Genomic DNA, 19,613 nt, shown 5'->3' on the forward strand with positions numbered 1-19,613 from the left:
TCTGCCAACGGAGCACTGAGGAAATCAGCGGTAGCCGACTGGGGGATTCATCCACAGGTGGATGGCAACAAGCTGGTGCCGTGTGATTGCACGCGGAAGCAGCAACGATTTGGCAGCTCTACTTGACAGCTTAAATAGACTTTGCAGTTGGTAATGGCGGCAGAGACACACGGGCAGGTCAGAAAACAGCACCACTTAAGTTGTCAGGATGGAGTTGCTCTGCAGGCTTGTGTCATTTGCGGCACTCAGTTGTTCTGTTTTAATGTCGCTGAGAACCGTCCAATCGCGCCAAACACTGTCGGCATAACACCGGAGCGCGTGTTATTTCTGATTGTCAATCAGACGGAGATGTCATGCCAGGATAATGTTACACCGTCTGCACTGCATGTTCAGTACAACAGTCTGCACGCTCTGCTCCGAAAAAAGGAGACCTCAAATGCATCAAATACGACCTCTTGAGATAACAACGGCGAACATAATCGTTTATATTCAAATAAGGTTGACAAGATGGCATTGCTAAGTACATTGTGTGCGATCTATATCATATAATTATCATAATCTATCTTCAGTATTTTTATGCCCACTGTCAGGTCAGTACCCTCTCACTGACTTTGTACTTTCATGATTCATATTAATGTTTTCGAATCAAACAGTGTGGTCCATCACAGCCCAGTCCCCGTCATAAAATACTGGTTGTTAAGGCATCTGGGAACCAAAGATATGTTCACATCTGTGCATGTCATCGGGCACCGTATTGACATTTCTGCAATACGTGTCATATCACATTCACATTACATGTTTATGACCTGATTGTCAGATCAGTGGGTGGAAGGGACGGTGGTGGAATTAAGCGAGACGGCTGGCAAGTCAGTGATGACAGTTTCAGGAAGAGAGTGGAACCAGGGGATGTTTTTAACGAGACCCTGGGGCGATTCCCAGCCACGTTTGTGGCCAGACATTTTTGACAGGATCAAACATCTCCAGTCATGTTTATGGCGACAAAACAGGTATTTTAAGCAAAAACATGATCTTTTCCTAACCCTAACTAGGTGGTTTTGTGCCTAAACCTAACCAGAGCATAAGCACAACATTAAATTGAACCCACTTACAGTTTTAACATCTGCCGTAAGATAGTCACCATCGCCCCTGTACCTAAAAATTCTGCAGTATTGGACCTCCACCAGTATGCATTCAAAACCAACAGATCCAAAAGATGCCATATCCACTGCCCTCCACTAAGTCTTTACAGAAAGAACAAAGCTGCATCAGAATGTTTTTCATTGACTTTAGCCTTCTATCTTTTCATAGAAGTCATACCCTTTACTCTCAGGGTCAAAAGTCTGTGTGTCACTGTGCCTCATTCTACAATAAATTATGTATTTTTCCTCTCTGTGAATCAAAGGACCGTTTCTACACGCTTAGGATTTATCTCCATCATAATATAGCCAATACCACACAATGAGAAACCCCCCACAGGCTGAACGCTCTGGACCATGAACTCCCCGTACTTCATACATCCGTCATCCGCAGCACCATGAAGAGAGCATGTGCCCTGAGTCCATCCGCGCCATAAGTCAGCTTATGAAGCCAAATTGAATTTTGATGAACAGATGAAAAGAGTTGAGTTTTTTTTTTTTTTTTGCTGACCTGGTGAAAATCATTCATGCGTTCATCTCTTAGCGGTTGATTTAATGCAACTCTCTCTCTCTCTCTCTCTCTCTCTTATCCATTCCCTCATTCAAAATCACGTCGAACACTCGCAGTACTCTACAGAGGAGAGTAGGAACATGGAAGCAAAAAACTAATGTGTTTTGCACTTGTATTATTTATCATTTGTGTGTCAACAGTGTTTCAGCAGATATCATGAAGGCCCGAGAGGAACAAATTCCTAACTCATCCTGTCATCTCTTGGATTGCGCCCCTCCCCTCCCCTCCGTTTTCTCCTCTCTGTCTCTTCCCATCATGTCCTGAATTCCAAGTTTGTCACCACCATTCTCTGTCCTTGAGCCGGGCTTGAGGGGTAATTAAATCAGCAGGATGAAATGTGCAGGTACTTCAACCAATTCATATATTTCCTAAGTTAACAGCCCCCCAGTCTGACCGACAGTGTTTGCTAATCAACTTTGTATAACGTGCCGGAAGCATGCATGGCCCCTCGTTTCTAAAAGTTAATGGAAGAAGGTGGGAAACGCAAAAAAGGCCTGTCGGTCCTGTTTTCTGTCTGTCAGTACAGATAAACGTCTTGTTACAGAAGCAATCACAATGTTCCTTTACAAAATCGTCCAGGTAGAAAACCCTGCATCATGCACTTGCATACATACAATATAATCATTCATTTTTCATGATGTTATTTTTGTCATTTATCTTAAATATAACATCCCACTGACACTTTCGCTAAGGCAAGGTTGGTGACATAAATTACCTGTTGGTTCACAGACTAAAGACAACAACAGCTTGCATTTACCCCAAGCTAGCAGCTAGCCTGAGATGTCAGTGTCGGGGAGATGTCAAAGACGCTAGCAAAGTTTTCACCCTCTGCTGATGCCCGACTCTCTCTAAGACTGCTGCACATCTCTGCTTTCCCTGCCTGTTGAAGGTCTTCTCTTACCCCCGATTCATAGTCCTGGTCACACCCGCCGTAAATCACCTCTGTACTGCTCCGTCTTGAACTCTCAGAAGTTGTGTTCAATCCAGTGTAACTCTTGTTGCAAGCATGATGTAACTGTTTCATAATTTCGGCATCCAGTTGCTGTTTGGTTTGACCAGCTTATTCAACTTCATACTGATGTCTCTGGGTTTGTTAAATGGTCCCTCTGATGAGTAGTGAGGGAAAGAAAACTGTTCAGTTAGGTCCATTTCACATTTTTCAGCCTATCACCTGAATTATTACTGTCCTATACGGTGCGCAGCAAATTATGCCACTGAATGAAGCATTAATAAATGATAAACCAGCAGCTGTGAGCGTCAGTGTTATGCAATGACGCCCTCCCAGTAGTGTGTGTGTGTGTGTGTGTGTGTGTGTGTGTGTGTGCGAGAGAAGGAGAAAGAGTGAGTTGACCACGTTGCCGAGGTGAGAAAGAGTGAGCGAAGTGGCCAGGACTCCAGCGACAAGGCTGCGTGAGACTCATCCATATTGATGCAGTATTTACCACTGCCGCCTCCCCGTGTTGACCTTAAAGTCACTGTTTATTGCATTATTAAAAAGGCTTGAGGGCTTCAAGTGTTCCGACCAATATATAGAGTATGAGAAGAGTTTTATCTTATGTTATGCTCAACGCTGAATGCATATATTTATATTCACTGCCCAGTTAGCACTCGTACTTGTTTAAAGGTGCTCATTCTCATTCAGTAGAGAGGCAGAATGCCGAGGAGCGTGAGCACTTACGGAAACAGCATGTACCGCACGGCACAAGTGTCCATGGAGAAGCATGCGTGAAGTGTGAAAATGGGTTCAGAATGTTGTTTATGCGCATCAAGCGAGCAGCCAGTTAGTGAGCCACGTGTCGTCCTGTGTGCCTTCTCTGCTAACGCCGCCTCCGTGTCCTCCGGAGCAAAATGCATCGCTACACATCCCAGTCATAAGGTAATGATTACTTTTGAGGCCTGTACAGTAAAATCAACACATGTGTACGTCAACGGTGGTGTAGCGCGGCGCATGAGATGGCAATGTTTTGCCAGTGACAGTAATTGTATGCAGTCCAGAGGGGGTTTAAGACTGGCACTATACAGCAGATCCAGGTCACTTTGCATCCAGCTGTCTTTGCTCCAAGTCTAATAAGACCGCTTTAATCAGTATGCTCCAGTTGCTGCAACAGTCTATTAGCTGACCAGAGGTGCGCCCTGACTTTCATCCAGCTCAGCTCATTTAGAATCAGTCGAAGACATTAATTGTGTGTGTTTGCGTGCGTGGGACTCAAATGCCATACATATTTTATAATGTAATTTCCCTCTGTATGAGTTTATGCCTCCCTGCGTATAGAGTTTGCAACAGGAATTAAATTTGATCAAGCACTTGTTACTCCCATCAGTTCATTACGCTGAAGATGAATCACACAAGAGTGAAGTTAAAGTACAAAATAGTATATGTTCTGCTGGCACTTTTGGCCACGCTGAGTCAAATCAGGCTGTGGCAATTTATATTTCTGTGACCAGCACCCGAGATACAAAATAGTATATGTTGTATATTATCGTGTCATCTACTGTTTTTCTACTGGCACTCCGGAGTAGGTCATAAGTGTGCATACACTGCCTCCAAGCAATCTGTGATGATCCTCTTCTTTTTCTTGCGTGACTCAACTATATCTGTGCAGTTTGCTTTCACCTGTTTCTGGAATTAAGTCACTGCTGCTTGAAGGTGCTATTTGTAAGAACAGTTGGTTTTTTGAGTCTCATTCCCAAATCTTCAAAAAACTGACTGAGCTTTGGGAAAGTGATAAGGGTCGACCCAATCATTCCAATGTGTCAGTGTCTTTATTTGACTCAGAAATCAACTTTTCTCACAAATAGCACCTTTAAAACCCAACATTTCCTGATTTTGCTGCTTTATGCACGTCATCAGTTGAAGACACACCTTGAAGCAGCTAGCCTCGTGCTAATGGAAATGCAAATCCCTGCTGCGCCAACCTCAAATCAAATTGAGGTAATTGAAAATTGCCGATGGTCTGAGTATACCTAATACCAAAGTCCTTCTAGGCAAGTCATGCCACTCGGCGGCCATCTTGGCGACTCCTCGAAAACCCCAAAGAGACCAGACCCCTATCTAAATGAATGGAGGCATGGTCAAATCCACCCTTTAACGTGATAGCAGGACGGAAAAAACATACAGACATGCTCGCCAGTGAAATAAGATACAAATAAAAACCAAAAAACACATCATTTCTACGGTAACGACTTTACCGTAGAAATGATGCCATGGTATCAAATCTGTACTTTTCATTTCCAAAACTAACTGTAACGTCAGTGCATAGTCCTCACCAAAACACAGCATTGTCTCTCAGTACTTGGGCTGCTGGTATCAAGCGGTCATCTCACATCCCATTCGCTATTCAGGCTGCGACTGACATTACACCTGGCCATCTTTTCTTTGCGACACTTATTTGGGGACAATGACCTGGCTGGCTAGTTAGCTATAATTATAATTACTGTTTGTTGTCTGTATGCAGTGTTATTGATGCTGAATCGTGCTAGCATAATGTTAGCACTCAGGCTAACAGATGAGGATGAGGGGTTCCATGAGCTACGTGAACTAGTCACCTGTATCTTTGTCTTATCTAAGGCTCGTCCTGTTTAAAGGAGGACTGAGCGTCTCCATCCCATTAGAACCTCATGGTATCGGTAATTATTGTTAAAATAGCGAAAATGTCAGGTGCTGCCAGGGAAACGGAGGCAGAGAAGAGCTGATTCCAGAGTTTTCTGTAACCTTCACTTTAACACAAATTGATTCAAACTTGTAAATGCGGTCGGCTATAAAGCTCTGTGGCCGGGGAGCCTCGCTGACATTGCAGCAGGAAATGCAGCGAGTTACCCTTAATGTTCTGGTACTCTGCTCGCTATGATTTAATTATATGCGTTGTTGTTCAGGGCAGGAAAAAGCTTTTCTTTTTTTTTTTTTCTTAAAGTACTTCCGCTGTCTCCTTATTGTCTTGTGAAAAAAAAATCCACTACACGGTAAAGCGGGAGGATTGTTCATCAGCGGCTGTAAAGATCCATGCATGAATCAGGGCCTTTTTTTAAGAGAATACTAAGACTGGAGTGTTGAGAAAATAACAAACACATAAAAACCGCTAAAATGTGGAGAGAAGTGATTTGGATTAGAGAAAATCAGTGCAAGTTGAAGCAATTTGGCCTTTTGTTCTCACGCATTTGTTTGTTAATTGTGATCCAGAGACTGTAATTCTGCATCGGGGCCACATGTCGTGACTAATCAAGGTCAGATTGCCGCGAATGATACTTAAATATCAGTGCATCGGCAGCTGTATGTAGATGCCAGAGATTAGTTACAGCCCAAGTGTCCTCGAGGGTGGAAATTTTGGGTCCCACAGGAGTGAGAGTGCTGTGGCTGCAGCTGGCTGATGGGGAAACCTTATCAGCAAGGCACAGGGAGTGGTGGGTTGGTGTGTGTCTGTGTGTGTGTGTATGTTGGGGTTGCATAAGCTGAGCAGGTAGATCATCACCATCACAGCCTCTGAATTCAGACTATTTGCTGCAACGACTTCAGCCGCGTGCGACGGACAAAGTCGGGGGGGGGAGGCTCTGATCTTGAGGGCGTTCGGCAACTTGAGCACGAGAAGCATTTGTGCTGATTGTGAGCTCCCCGAGACTGTGACACAGCTGGACAGAGAAAAAACCCACAATGTGCGACCCACAGCATTTCTGAGCCGCGGCCACCGCCCACACGCACAGCTTGACTTTCTGTTTACTTCGCTGCCAACTGTCGCCACCATACTGACATTTAAATTGTGTGAGTAACCAATTAGTGACATTTCTGAAGGGTAAATCAATCAAAAAGAGACGACTGTGCTGGTTGTGGCGTTTGACGATTGACTCACATGGAATACAATTGCGACCTCTCGGATGGGACAGTTGGACAGTGCAGTGCAATTTGCGTCAGAAGAAGTGAGACTGATACCTAATGGGGAAAAATCTGATTCAGAGGCTGTTAAGATAAAACCTGTCGTAGGGTTTTTGGCAGAATTTATATTATCGGGGTTTGTGCGATAAGTGTGATTGATGAAAGCTGTTAATGTTTTGGGGGTTTTTTGCTTTTATGAAAAAAAAAAAAAAAAAAAAAAAACAGCCCAGAGAAAACAGATTCTGAAAAATAATCCATAAAAAGCAAAAGCCAGAGTGGACACACACCGTATGCTGGTGTACAGGTCTTTAAGGCAGATGGAGCACTCACAACATAAAGATTAATGTGAAGTTGCTCCTCTGTTTGTCAGGCATGTTGCACCTAAAGTAGTTGGCAAGCATCCATGCGACCATTAGTCTGTGTGGAAAGTGGAGCGGGTCGGCCGGCAGCTGCTACAGTGTGGCGCTGCACCGACATCAGGGGAGGGCGGGACAGCCTGCCAGCTTAAATGTAAAGGAAAAAAGAAAATCCTGCTAATGCCGATTTCAGATTTATGTTCATCAGTCAAAGTCATTCCCTTCGGTCAAATAACCAATAGTCCCCTTGCTGCTAGAGTCTTAACTAAGTGTTGGCTTCAATCAAGCTAAGAGGGAAGAGTCCTGTTGAAGCTGCTGCTGGTGTCGAGCAAACATGTCCCTCGTCGGCTTCGCCTTCCAAATGACACAATAAATTATTGCAGTTGATCGATGCAGACTCATTTCCTTAAACCTTCCGTTCAGTTTCGAGTCCCCAGGACGCCTTTAACAGCTCAATAATTTACTTAAAACTGTTGAATGTTTTGCATTCCCTCTGTTTGGGTCTCTCCATAACATACAATGCTATTAGTTTGTTAAGTTGTCCCACGGGTCAAAGGAGATGGAGCTGTTGGATTAAATAAAATCCATCTTGAGCGTAGAGGCGTGACTGACTTCAGAGATCCTCGGGTCTTTAGCACCTTGCTTCGTGCAGACATACTGCCGGTCCAGCTGCAGATCAGGAAGGCAACGCACATTTGCTTAGTTAAGGTAGCCGAGATTTGTAGCTCAGGAGATAGAGCAGGCTGTCCAGTAATTGGAAAGTCGCTGGTTCGATTCCTTGGCTCTCCCAGCTGCTCTTTGAAGTATCCTTGAGCAAGAAACTGAACGGCGCCGGGCAGTTGCTTCAAGCTAACAAGATCAGGCCTATGTACATTTAGGGGAGAGAGCCATAACTTAATTTTCAATGATCGCTGGGACATAAAGCCGAACGTATAGAATCACCAGTCGAATCTGCAAAAAAAAAAGAAAGAGGAAAAAAAAGCGTGAAAAGGTTCAGTGACCCAAATTAAGGCTTAAAATGCTTCTTTAAAATTTGAACAACATCAACTCATCCCACCTTGATAACCCTGTGCATGAGCGTGATATCCTCCTCTTGCATGCTTATTCGAAGTCTGACTGAAGCTGCACCGAATCAGAACAGTTGTGGATATCAACTGCACATTCATGTCAGTAATGATACACATGATGAGCTGATATGTTTCCTGTTATAAAGCAGGCAATCGGCTTTTGCGGTGAAGGGGCTGGATGTGTCTTATACAACCGCCATCTCCGCCGTTACATCTCTATTCAGGATGCATTGAGTGGTTTGTCTCCTCTCTTGTGATGCCTCTATGATCCCGGATGCAGGAACGAGGTCTTTGGGATCACGAACACGGAGGAAGTAAAGCGAATGTCAACAAACAAACGGCATGAGTAAACCTGATATTGAAACGCACAAAAAACACACAAACTGTCATAACGCTTCTATCGAAGGTATCACGCACACAAACGCACAGTGAACTCCAGCAGCAATTACACATACAGAAAATATTTTTAAAAAAAACACAAACAGCCCCTCCAGCGGCGTACGATAGGTGAGAGATACAATGTTTCTCTACAGTAGGTGTCCGGCTCGGTAAAAGCAGCCGGTGAGAGATAAAGACGGACAGGGAAGTAACCCATCCGGAGGCGATATCTTCACCGTTGTGTTTACAGCTTGCCAGGGACGATCACCGTGTCGGTGAAAGGTGCCCCTCTGCATTGTGTCTCACGCTTACACTGTGCACGCAGATCAGCTCCAGACCCGCCTCACACTCTTGTCGACAAATCGAAAACAATCCATTGTGCGTTAGCTAAGATCACACGAGGCAACCTGGAGTTAATCTAAGTAACGGCTGCCAGAGTGGAAAAATCAATGTCGACTGTCTCTGCCGCAAAATTCTAGCATCCCGTGACCGTGGGAGGAAACGACTGGGTAGGATAATAGCCTGCAAGCCAAACAATACGGCCCGGTGTAGTGGCGCATGTTGCCACAACTGGGCCATAAATTCTCTCATACCCAGGGCCAATTCTGCCTAATGCATCAGAACTAATTTAAATGGTGATGAGCCTGATTACCAGACCTGTGCCAATCCCGATCGCTTAGAATTAAGAACGCTAGGCCAAGAGAGAAGATGGGAAGAGGTGGAGAAAGAAAGAAATGGGAATGAGGAAGGAAGCTCATTTGTCACCATCTGAAGAGGCAGTTATCACGAGGGGATTACTGCAACAGAAACTTTGCCTTAACTTGGACCCAACAATGAACTGATTATATTACGGTGGTCAAAGTTCAGAGGTCAAGGTCACTGTGACCTCATACAATGTTTTTTTTGGCCAATAAATCCATAATTCATGCCTTAATAATGACGAAATATCAAATAGTGATAAGTGATTTTTATTCCTAAATGTCAAAGAGCAACTTCACTGTGAGAATGGTGTCCAAAAAGATTTGTCTGGCCATTATTCAACACCTTAACTCGGGAACAGAGGGACAGATTGTGACCATATTTCACATTTGGTGAGACTAAGCTTGGGTGCCTACCTTGAAACTGTGGTGAGTTTATAAATCTGCGCTGCACGGTGGAACGTCTGTGAAGCATCCATGATTTATAAATGTATCCTCTTCATGTTGTTCATCAGAATCAACAAACTCAATAAACTTACACACTAATAGCCCTAAAAGAAAAAAGCTACAGTCATGCAGAAAGAGAGATTTCCATGTTAATTATAATAATAGAGCGAATCTAGGCGAAGGAGAAATTCATACAGCCCATGTTCAGAAACTGTGCCTTTAAATGAGCCATCGGGACTTGCGTACGATTATGATGTCACAACTATACAGCCACGCCCCCCCAGTTTGCAAGATCTAAAGGGTTTTTCAGACAGCGTTGCATGGTTGCCAGTCATAGCAAAACATATTTTTCTACGTTTATATTGCTGTTATCATGTACTACAGTTGTACAAAAATGTTACTTTTGTGCTTTGCTAATATAGTTCCGATAATTTCCATAACAATAAAGTACCTTTGACTTGAATCAGGTGGAAGAAAATGCTATGTTACGACATGCAACCACGCAACAACATCCAAAACTGAGGTTATGAGGTTGCAGGCTGTATTGACACCTACTGGACCGGAATGCCTCTTTCAGCATTTGTGATACATTTTTATTCTTGTGTGTACAGAGATTTTCAAAGGCTGGGTGGACAAGAGAAAATATCCCTATGATAAGGCCTGATTTAACAAATGAGTGAATGAATGCTCAAGCTTGCGTGAGTCGACCAATCAGAGCAGACTGAGCTTTTACCAGGAGGGGTAGCTTAAAGGGCCAGGCACTAAAATGGAGTGTGTCAGACAGAGGGGGAATCGAGGTGGGGCAGAAATTGACACTGTGAGAAAAATAATGTTTTTTTGAACATTAAATCATGTAAAAAATATTACAGTACACGCCCAAAATAAAGATATGAATGCGGAAATTGAACATAGCATGAGACCTTTAAAATTGTCTTACAGGATAAATCTGTTTTCACACGGATCACGTTTTGATGAAATCCTAATGCTGTATTATAGATCGGTGCAAAGGGCCTCTCCGAGAGAAACGAATCCCTTCTTACTCCGATTGTTGCCGCATGGGTTGCCACAGTCCAACCATCTGCTCGCTGGCTGTATATTCTAGTGCATCCAGATCAACAAATATGCAGCACATTCTCCACGTCTAAAGAAATTAAACCATCCATCTGATGTGGGAGCTGCCAACGGTCCTATCAGGCATTTTTACTGAAGGTTAAGGCGATCTCTATTTCACTCACAACTTACTTTATGTTTTTCCCTCTTCTTATGAATTGAATATGAAGGATGCGACATGTCTTCCCAGTTCACTCAGTTCACACACTTTGTCACAAAGGACAGAGTAAATGGACCATTATGCTCCTGTATCAGCTGTGGATCTGGATGAAGAGGAAGGATGAATTCAAGGAGGGACGCAGTGGACTGTACGTGTGTGTGTGTGTGTGTGTGTGTGTGTGTGTGTGTGTGTGTGTGTGTGTGTGTGTGTGTGTGTGTGTGCATTAGAGGTGGAGGTGGGTGGTAACAATGAGCTGGGAGATCCGGAGGGGGAGGAGGGGGGGACATAATGGCAGGGAGGGGCGGTGAATTGTGGCCATCCCAAGGACACTGCACTGAGGGTATATTTATTGATCGTGGGCCCCGATGAGGGGACACGTGCACTGACATGTACTGTAGTAGAAGTAAATTCCAATCTCACAGTAATTGTTGTTGTTGTTTTTTGTGTAGGGTAGTAATCAAGGAGTGGAAAGTGCTTCAAATCGGCTTAGTCCAGATTTTGATTGTTTTCCTCAGTGGATCTGTAAGCTTGAACATGTAGGATTTTAACAAATATGAATAAATCAAACGCTATTTTTACTCGCACAGGGTGTGTTGTTGATGTCCAGCTGTTAAGGGCAACTGTCCCGACATCCGTGTCATGTTTGCTCTTCCCCGGATCGTGCCTGTGTGGCTGGGGCGTGTCTGCAGCAGCACTTCTTCTCACATCACATGTCTTTGCACCTTATGTGACTCACCAGTGAACCTTGGATCGGCTGGTGCGAGTGAGGAAAGACAGAGAGAGAGAGAGAGTGAGAGATTCACAGCGGCGTGCGGTGGAAGAAAATCGTTCCCACTGAGATGAAAAGAAGAAAACTCCACATTAACCTGCTGCCATGAGCCCAAATGATGATGGCTGTGCTCCAGTTGCTTTCCAGATTGGGTTGCTGCATCTCACCTTCCCCGATGATATTTATGGAAAAAATAAACCTAAAGAGGAACAAATAATGGACGAATCAGCAAAAGGATATCTCTTATAATAGGTTTTTCTCGTACGATGGCCTATGATGATGGGGACACATCTTTAACGTCAGATTTGCTTTGGTGTTGGTACATTTTTTCCGAGTCAAACAACACTCGCATACTGATATTTCCATTGAAACTGTTTTTGCAATTGTTCCCCCTGTCCTTACATAGTTGATTTGTCTAAAGGTCAGCGTCCAGCCTGAGCTGCCAGACCAAAGCGGCAGTATTCGACGGTCTGGGGATGAGACTCAAGGATCAGCTATCTTTTTATCCAGTCAATTTAATTTCGTTGCTTTAGCCTCATGTTAGCTTTGACTAACAAAACAAAGACTGCAGATTTTGTCCCCCATATGTTATAATACCTTTTCTTTATGTAATGCTTTTCAAAATACATTCCAAAGTAACATGTGTTGTGTTCTAGCATGCTAACCACCTAGCGGCTGTCCAGGTCCAAACCTGAGCTAGCTAGTGTCAACTCAACGCCCCACGGCTAACTGAGCTAGCTGTCTATCGGCAGCTACAGTTGGCAGCAGTTAGCGGTTACTCCAATGATATGCTGCCCCCTACCTGTTGTGAGTTTGAATTCAACAAGTAGCCAATTCTTACTTATTGCACCTTTAAGGAAGACAGTCCATCAGCTTCCCTGATCTCCCATGGGTGTTCTTTCCACACCTGAGGAGCCAGGAGGGTCCTTCCAAAGGATCTCAGGGTGCATTCAGGCTTGCAGGAGGTCAGGTGGTCAGCTATATATTCTGGAGCTAACCCTCCACAAGACTTAAAATGATGGAGAGGAGGAACACTTGCAGCGATCACACCTCTGAGCGTGTGAATGTACTTTTCAGACAGCATTGGTAGAATGTGAACCTTTTCTTTAAGACCATTTGGAGACTATTTCTCCTCCAGTTGGCCTCCATTCCATTCTGTTTGATGCAGCATCAGAAAAATAGTGCAAAAAATGTGATATATCTTCCCTGTGGTGTTCACTTGTTTTCCCCTTGATTTTTCAGACTACCAGACCAACAGACTTGTGTGTTTCCTTTATTTATAACCTTTCACAGTTTTGAGTGCCTTTGATGTTATTTCTCCTTCTAATTCGCCCGTTTATTTTGTCTTCTGGTGGGGTTGTGAATCACATCTGTATGATCCATGATTGCTCATTGGTCTGTTTTGTTTTCATACCGTCAAAGACGAATAGAATAATGATCTATTGTCATGGTAAAGAACCTGGCCATTAGAGTTTCTTATGGAGGAGCAAACCCCTTCCAAATAAAGACATATACACAATATACACAACGGTGCAATAAATAGATTAACATGCCATAAAGTGCAACATAAAATAAAATAGAAAATTAATGGTTAAGGTATTAATCTATTTATAAAATGTGACATAAAGTGATATATTTGTTTTATTTTGTCTCTGTATTTATTTACCTATATATTCAATTAGCTATGTATTCACTTCCCCATTAAATTTCATTTTTTTAAATTAATTAATTAATTAATTAATTAGTTTCTTTGGTTATTTATTTATTTATTTATTTATTCACTTCAACTTATTTAATTTTGTATTTATTTCTGTATTATTTACCATTTGCATTTATATTTTTTGCAACCAGCAAATTTTAAATAAGACAGAAATAAAATAAGAGGAAAATTACATGGGAAAGTAAGTAAACAGTTGAATTAATAGAAATGTAAATAAATACAGTCACACGTTACACATTTTATAAATCAATTAATGCATCTATTTTCAATTTTATTTTTTATTGGCATATTGATTGATCTATTAAACCATTTCTATATTTATTCATTTTTGATTTTGGCACATTCAGTCCTCCTTAGTTTCTGAGCTACCAGACTCTTTGAACATCTGACCTATAGTAACTTCTTTCCTCAGACTGGATTAGTAATGGTTTTATGTTGGTTACAATTGCATTATCGTAGCAGCGGTGGCGGAGTTGTTTAATGAAAAATACATAAAAAGGGATCATACTGAGATCTTAACTGGTTTAAAGATAATAACATCAAGAGTATTGAACTATATGGAGGGAGTTAAATATGTTATAGGCTAAGGGATTGCAATGATGGTAATGAAAATGAATTACTGTAATTACTGACCAAAGAGAGGTAGTGTAATATTGTACATTAAAGCGGCACCAACTGTGTTCATTCTGCACACAACAGTTTGTGGGAGGCAGAGTGACCTTGAGACAAAAGAAAGCCCTGTCAAGACAACGTCACAGGTTCGACTCATGTAACAGCCGACGTGTCTGACGGTTCGTTTTTAAGGTTTCAAAAACGTCGACAAGAAGTTCATTTACACTTCTGTAAAACAAGACTTTCTGTTCCATGTGCAAACACAGCTTTGGTACAAAGAGTCTGTGATGCAGGCTGGTAATATTTCTCATGAGCTCAAACTTGCTGTGGCTCTCTCCCAGTCTGTCTGGGCATGTGCAGAGAGGCACTGCAGTGCTGCACTGTGAGGAGAGAGAAAGACAGAGAGAGAGGAGTTGTGACGGTGGGGCGCTCGTTCCCTGCAATACATTCTTGTTGCCGTCCCATGTGTGAGGGAGCATTTAAAGGATAAAAGACTGTATTTGTGTGTAGTTTGCTGCTGCAGCCGCGCATTGTGAAGCACCCATTAAGCACGAGTCTTATTTGACAGCGCAGCAGCGTATTAAAACTTGTTACATTTCAGATTTTCTTCTTGACAAACAACCAAACGGAGTCTGTTTGTTGCAAAACACCCCTAAAACCATCACATCATAGATTAGCACTTCCTCTCCACATTGCTCTGCTTCAACTCGGGCAGTTAACTGAAGAGAAACAGCCAGCACCGACAGTTTTAATCTTTATTAGCTGATGTTTGTTACCATACAAACCTCTGCCACCTGTGTCCTTCCTTCACTTTTCTTTCATCTGGTTTAATTTGTCCCCCTGATTGGTGCTGCTTCTCTCTCCGCCGAGGACGTAAAGATGATATAATACTTTACATGGCACTAAAACAAACCGCTCCACCTGTAGGGAAAAAACACAACACAAACGCTGATGTGAGTAAACAGTGAGAAAAAGGAAATGTAAAGCGAGGTCATGGTCTTTTAAGGTGGACACACACATAACCAGAGAGAGGGCTGATTAAAGTGAGGAGGGGGGGCCTCTTTAGGACAACATCACCAAACATTCATTCATCTGAGAACAAAGAGACAGAAAAGTGTGAAGAGTTAAAGGTAAAAATGTTTCCTTTGTTGCTCTCTGTTGTTTTCTGGAAAATCGATGACGTGGCAAAAACAATGACATATTCACATCTCTGAGGCGGAGGATGTGTAGCCAGATATTACAGAGTGAGGGTTATTAGCCCTGTAGCTTTGATACAGCATCAGCCTGCAGCATTAATTGGCTACTTGTGCTGTCGCAGGCTTGATCCTCCTCTGCCTCTCGGGCTGCTGAGGCACCAAAACAGGTGGAACATAAATGGCACAGCATGTGCACCTCAGAGTCGTGACGCACCCTGGTATTTCTAAAAGCTGTCATCCATTTTGTGGGCAATGATGACGATAGTGGCAAAAGAGGGGCGGGGGGGTGGGATCTCTTGGTTGAAAGGGCCATCAAGTGGCTGGAAGCTGAACTGCACCGTCAGAGCCACTGAGGCTCTGCTGTAATGAGGCGAGGAGACCGGTGAAACACTACTTTCCCTTGGACTGGAATGGTCACGCTTGAGCAGACCCTTTGAAACAGGTCCAAGGTGTCTTTTTCAGCTAAATCACCCTAGAAGAGACACGATTCTCCGTCCTCTATGTAAAAGCACAGTTTCTATTAGAAATGATTCTATTTCACGTCACCAGAATAGACATCTCGACCGCTGTCGTATTTCTGAATAAAGTTAAATCATGCCCGAATGACCTCCCAGATTGAAAAGCGAACTGGCTGTAAGTGACACCACGGTCCTCTTATTTCACTCTGGATATCCTTTACAGGCTCCTCGGCAGCTCCGCTATCCAGCTCCCTGTAATGGCACACTGCATTCCTGAGAAACAGAAGAGCTCTTGGGTTCTGCAGGTGCCAGCGAACAGTGTGTGAGGTCAGATCGGGCCCCGCCGGTAGAGGTCACCCAGAGGAGAGGGTCACTCAGAGCAAAAGTCACCGGGATGTTCGGGTTTCTCATCAACTGGATCACTTGACCGCCAGAGTGAGGAGGGCGGCGAGGTGAGCTCGGGGTTAACAGAGCGTGAAAGGTGCGACACACTCCACCTGATGTGTGGCTCGCCTCACATGCGTCATGTTTTTAGCGCTGAGTAGGATCCAGTGGTGCAGAGTGGCTAGTTTTACAAGTAGAATTTACTGTGGCTTCCAAACAATTACATTTATAACTTCTTTTATAAGTTGTTTGTTATTAGGCTGGTTTGTCAGCAGAATTACATAAAACTACTATCAGCTTTTCACTAAACTTTGATGGAGGATGAGTCTCAGGGTCTATTCCACCTGCGTAAATGTACTTTTCAAATATTTGCGTGTGTTTAGCTGGTAATACTTACATACATGTTTAAATACAAGACATTTACTATGATTATTTTAGGAGCTGAACACTGTTGACTTATTAAACCGTGCAGCAATGACCACAAAAAGTGTCCACAGATAGCAATTAATTCATAAAGTGGCAACAGAGTCAGCTGTTATTAGTGTTTTAACGGTTCTTCCGAGCCTTTGTTTTGACGCTTGAGTTTTAATCTTACAAATGTTCAGACATGATAACGAAGCGGGAATTTTGCCACTGGGCGCCGCAGGCTATGAATACATTGTGTTTTATTATGCTAAATTAATTCACAAACTCTGCTTTTCTCTTTCAACATGCTGCTCAGCTTTGTTTGTGATGACACGGCCGAAATTCCGCACCAAAACAATCCCCAGTGTTTTGACACGGTACACAAAGACAGTAATCTGCTTTGCTTTTACAGAAAAGCTGCCCTCTGGAGGCGTGATGGCAGTGGTATGGGTTGGGAAAATGAGTGAATCAGTGAATTAGTGAATGCTACACTGTTGTATTTGACTAATGAGTAAACATGTTCTGCAGTTTGTTAAGTTGAGAGGAAACCAGCATGTCCTTGCTTGAACCTCATTGCTTAAGAGATATTCAAAATGATCGCTAGATAACACATTTTCACCAGATTAGATTCAGTAAATAAAGGGTCTTGATGGGGTTCACAGACTTGTGATTGATAAATAGAAGAAATCCTTTAATGCCTCAAATGGATGAGGCTTCAGAAACATGTACAAGATCCTTCTCTTCTCATAAAGCAACTCGGCAGCCTCTTATTAAACATATAATTAACCCTGATGGCATAATCAGGGTTATTTGTATAAACTGTGGACAGCTCCCCCTCAGAGACACTGCATAAATCCAGCAATTGTTTTCACAGGCTGAGTAGCCTCCTCCTCTTGATTGAGTAAACTGTGCTTCATGTGTTCATGTGCCCCTTTAATATTTTAGGAATGCTCTCTTTCTGTCTCAAATCAGTTTTTGATTATTGCATGCTTATACAACTTTGAGTTGCACTGAACAATTACTATGAAATTGATTAGTGTTCATATGTTAATGCATTACATCGTGTTGGTTTAATGAGCGTCCGCATACATATCAGGTTAAATGAAACACTGAGATTAATACACTTTCTTCTAATTGATGATATAAAGATGTTAGGAAGTGACGGAAAGTTATTTGTACATTCACTTAAGTATTGTATTATGTATAATTTTGAAGTAATTGTACTTATTTTCTGTTACTTTAAAATTCCACTCAGGCAACAATGCTACGCTTTTAGTTTTACCTTTGATAAAGAAACCTTCTGTAACCTGACTGTCCCTTTGACTTTTCCCCTAAGAAGTTTTATAGTAAAAAACAAAACAAAAAAAACCCCAAACATTTCCCTTCAATGAATGATGAAATATTTTGAGCAAATGTGTGTTAAACACATCTTTTAAGTCATATGATGTTGTTGTAAGGAATAGATTAAAACCAAGGATGGCTGTCGTCAACATTAAATAATATCAATGTCAAGAACATGTTTTTATGCAAAAATCCTTCAAATTCAGTTGGTACTTTTTGTGATTTTGACTTCAATTTAGTTGTTTCTTTGTTTGAATGACAACATTTTTTGGTATATGCCTGTTTAAACACATGTTTTGAGCTCTATGATTCTTTTTTTAAAATCAAGAAATAGACTAATACCAGGAGGACCCATTTTTAAGGCTGAAACGTAACATAAAAAATGTTTGATATTGATGCCTTGAATTTTCTTTATGCAAAAGTCCCCACAATTCAGTTAGGTCCAGGCTGAAGATGTCAAATTGATTATCAATACTGTAATCTTACACCAGTACCCTACTATCTATAACCCATGGTTGATTTTCACTTTTACTAAATTACTATTTTTACATTTTGACTCAAGTCTGAATTTCAGTATTTTCAAAACACTGAATATAAGCAGCATTAATGTAATAATTACATATTTATGAATTATTGTGTAGTTGCTGTTTCAGTATCAGCCGCGCGGTGGTAGCAAAGACGTAAACGTCATGACGCTCGGAGCACGTTCGGTGTGTGTGTTTGCGTGCCTGTGCGGTCGCGCGCGTGTGCCGGTTGAGTGATGGGACGAGCGTCAACGGTCCGTTTGTGCCAATTATCAAAGTTTTACCGGAGAGAAACCCTTCACGGAAAGGTATGTTTATGTGTCAGTACCGAAAGAAAGTCATGTTTAAAGATGAAAAAGTTAAAAATATTCCGGCTCACTCGGAGTTCTCTTTGACGTGACCTGTCAAAAGAGGAGAGGAGAGGAGGGAGAGTTAAGCTAGCGTCCGTTCATTCACGTTAGCTTCTCAGATGCCTGGGGTGAGTGGGAGGGTCCGTCCACACCACTTCACCCTCGGAGGTTGTAGCAGCGCGGAGGTAATCATTAGTGTGGATTACTGACAGCACTCAGGTGTCTGGACCGATGAAATGATACTCAAACACAACAGCAGCCCTCTTCTGCTCACCGTCACCTGCCTGTGCTTCTCCGGAGGTTTGCTTTGGTCCTACCAAGAAGAGGATGCCACTGACGGGTAAACTGAAACACACGTTAACTTGCTCTTTGAATGAGCTGAGTGGATAAAAATGCTCACTTTTCTTCCAAATGTTGTCTTTTCACAGCGGAGAGTGCTCTGAAAATAACATTTCTACAACTAAGTACCCCTGCGTGAAGTCGACTGGAGAAGTTACGACCTGCTACAGGTACAGTGAAGTGATTTATGTGGCTGGATGCTGTTCAGATTGTAAAACCTTATAATAGAGTGAAGTTATGAAGCTGTAGTCCAGTTAGTACTGTGCACATAAAAGTGATTGTAAAATGTGGCTCACCATGATGTAATACAGGACCAATCATGTACTATTCAGAGGAATAATGTTGTAGACATGGTGCTTGGTTGGTACTGTTTACGTTTGATATTCATCCTTTTTTTTATCAGATTATCGGAAATCAGTGTTTTTCAATAGTAATTACTGAGCAAATTAATGAATTTAAAAATCATCTACTTTGGCTCGGATGCAGCATACAATCTGCAAAGTATCTAAGTCACTAAAGTAAACTTATAAAAGTAGTAGAGTAAAAAATAACAACATTTCCCTCTGAAATGTAGTGGAGTGGAAAAGTAAACTAGCAAAACATTCACCTAGAATTGCAGTAAAAGATAAACCTAGGTAAAAATCACAAAACCTCATTACCTGAGGCTGCTATTAGCATCAACACAAAATTCAATAGGCTTTTAACATTCTCCAGTCTCCCTTTCTACC

The 19,613-nt window shown here is 42.3% G+C and overlaps 1 protein-coding gene across 2 annotated transcripts in view; it reads left to right on the plus strand.

The window, feature by feature from the left end:
• The first annotated feature begins 18,417 nt into the window (after positions 1–18,417).
• Positions 18,418–19,613, plus strand: part of ccbe1 (collagen and calcium binding EGF domains 1) — a 36,452-nt gene continuing 35,256 nt past the window's right edge. For both annotated transcript variants that reach the window (XM_030436763.1, XM_030436764.1), the window contains exons 1-2: positions 18,418–18,886; positions 18,975–19,055. In XM_030436763.1, the coding sequence (XP_030292623.1) occupies positions 18,783–18,886; positions 18,975–19,055 (185 nt within the window). In that variant the 5' untranslated portion in view covers positions 18,418–18,782. The remainder of the gene's footprint in view (positions 18,887–18,974; positions 19,056–19,613) is intronic.

Source organism: Sparus aurata, chromosome 12, assembly GCF_900880675.1.
Source record: "Sparus aurata chromosome 12, fSpaAur1.1, whole genome shotgun sequence".
In the NCBI taxonomy this organism is placed as follows: domain Eukaryota; kingdom Metazoa; phylum Chordata; class Actinopteri; order Spariformes; family Sparidae; genus Sparus; species Sparus aurata.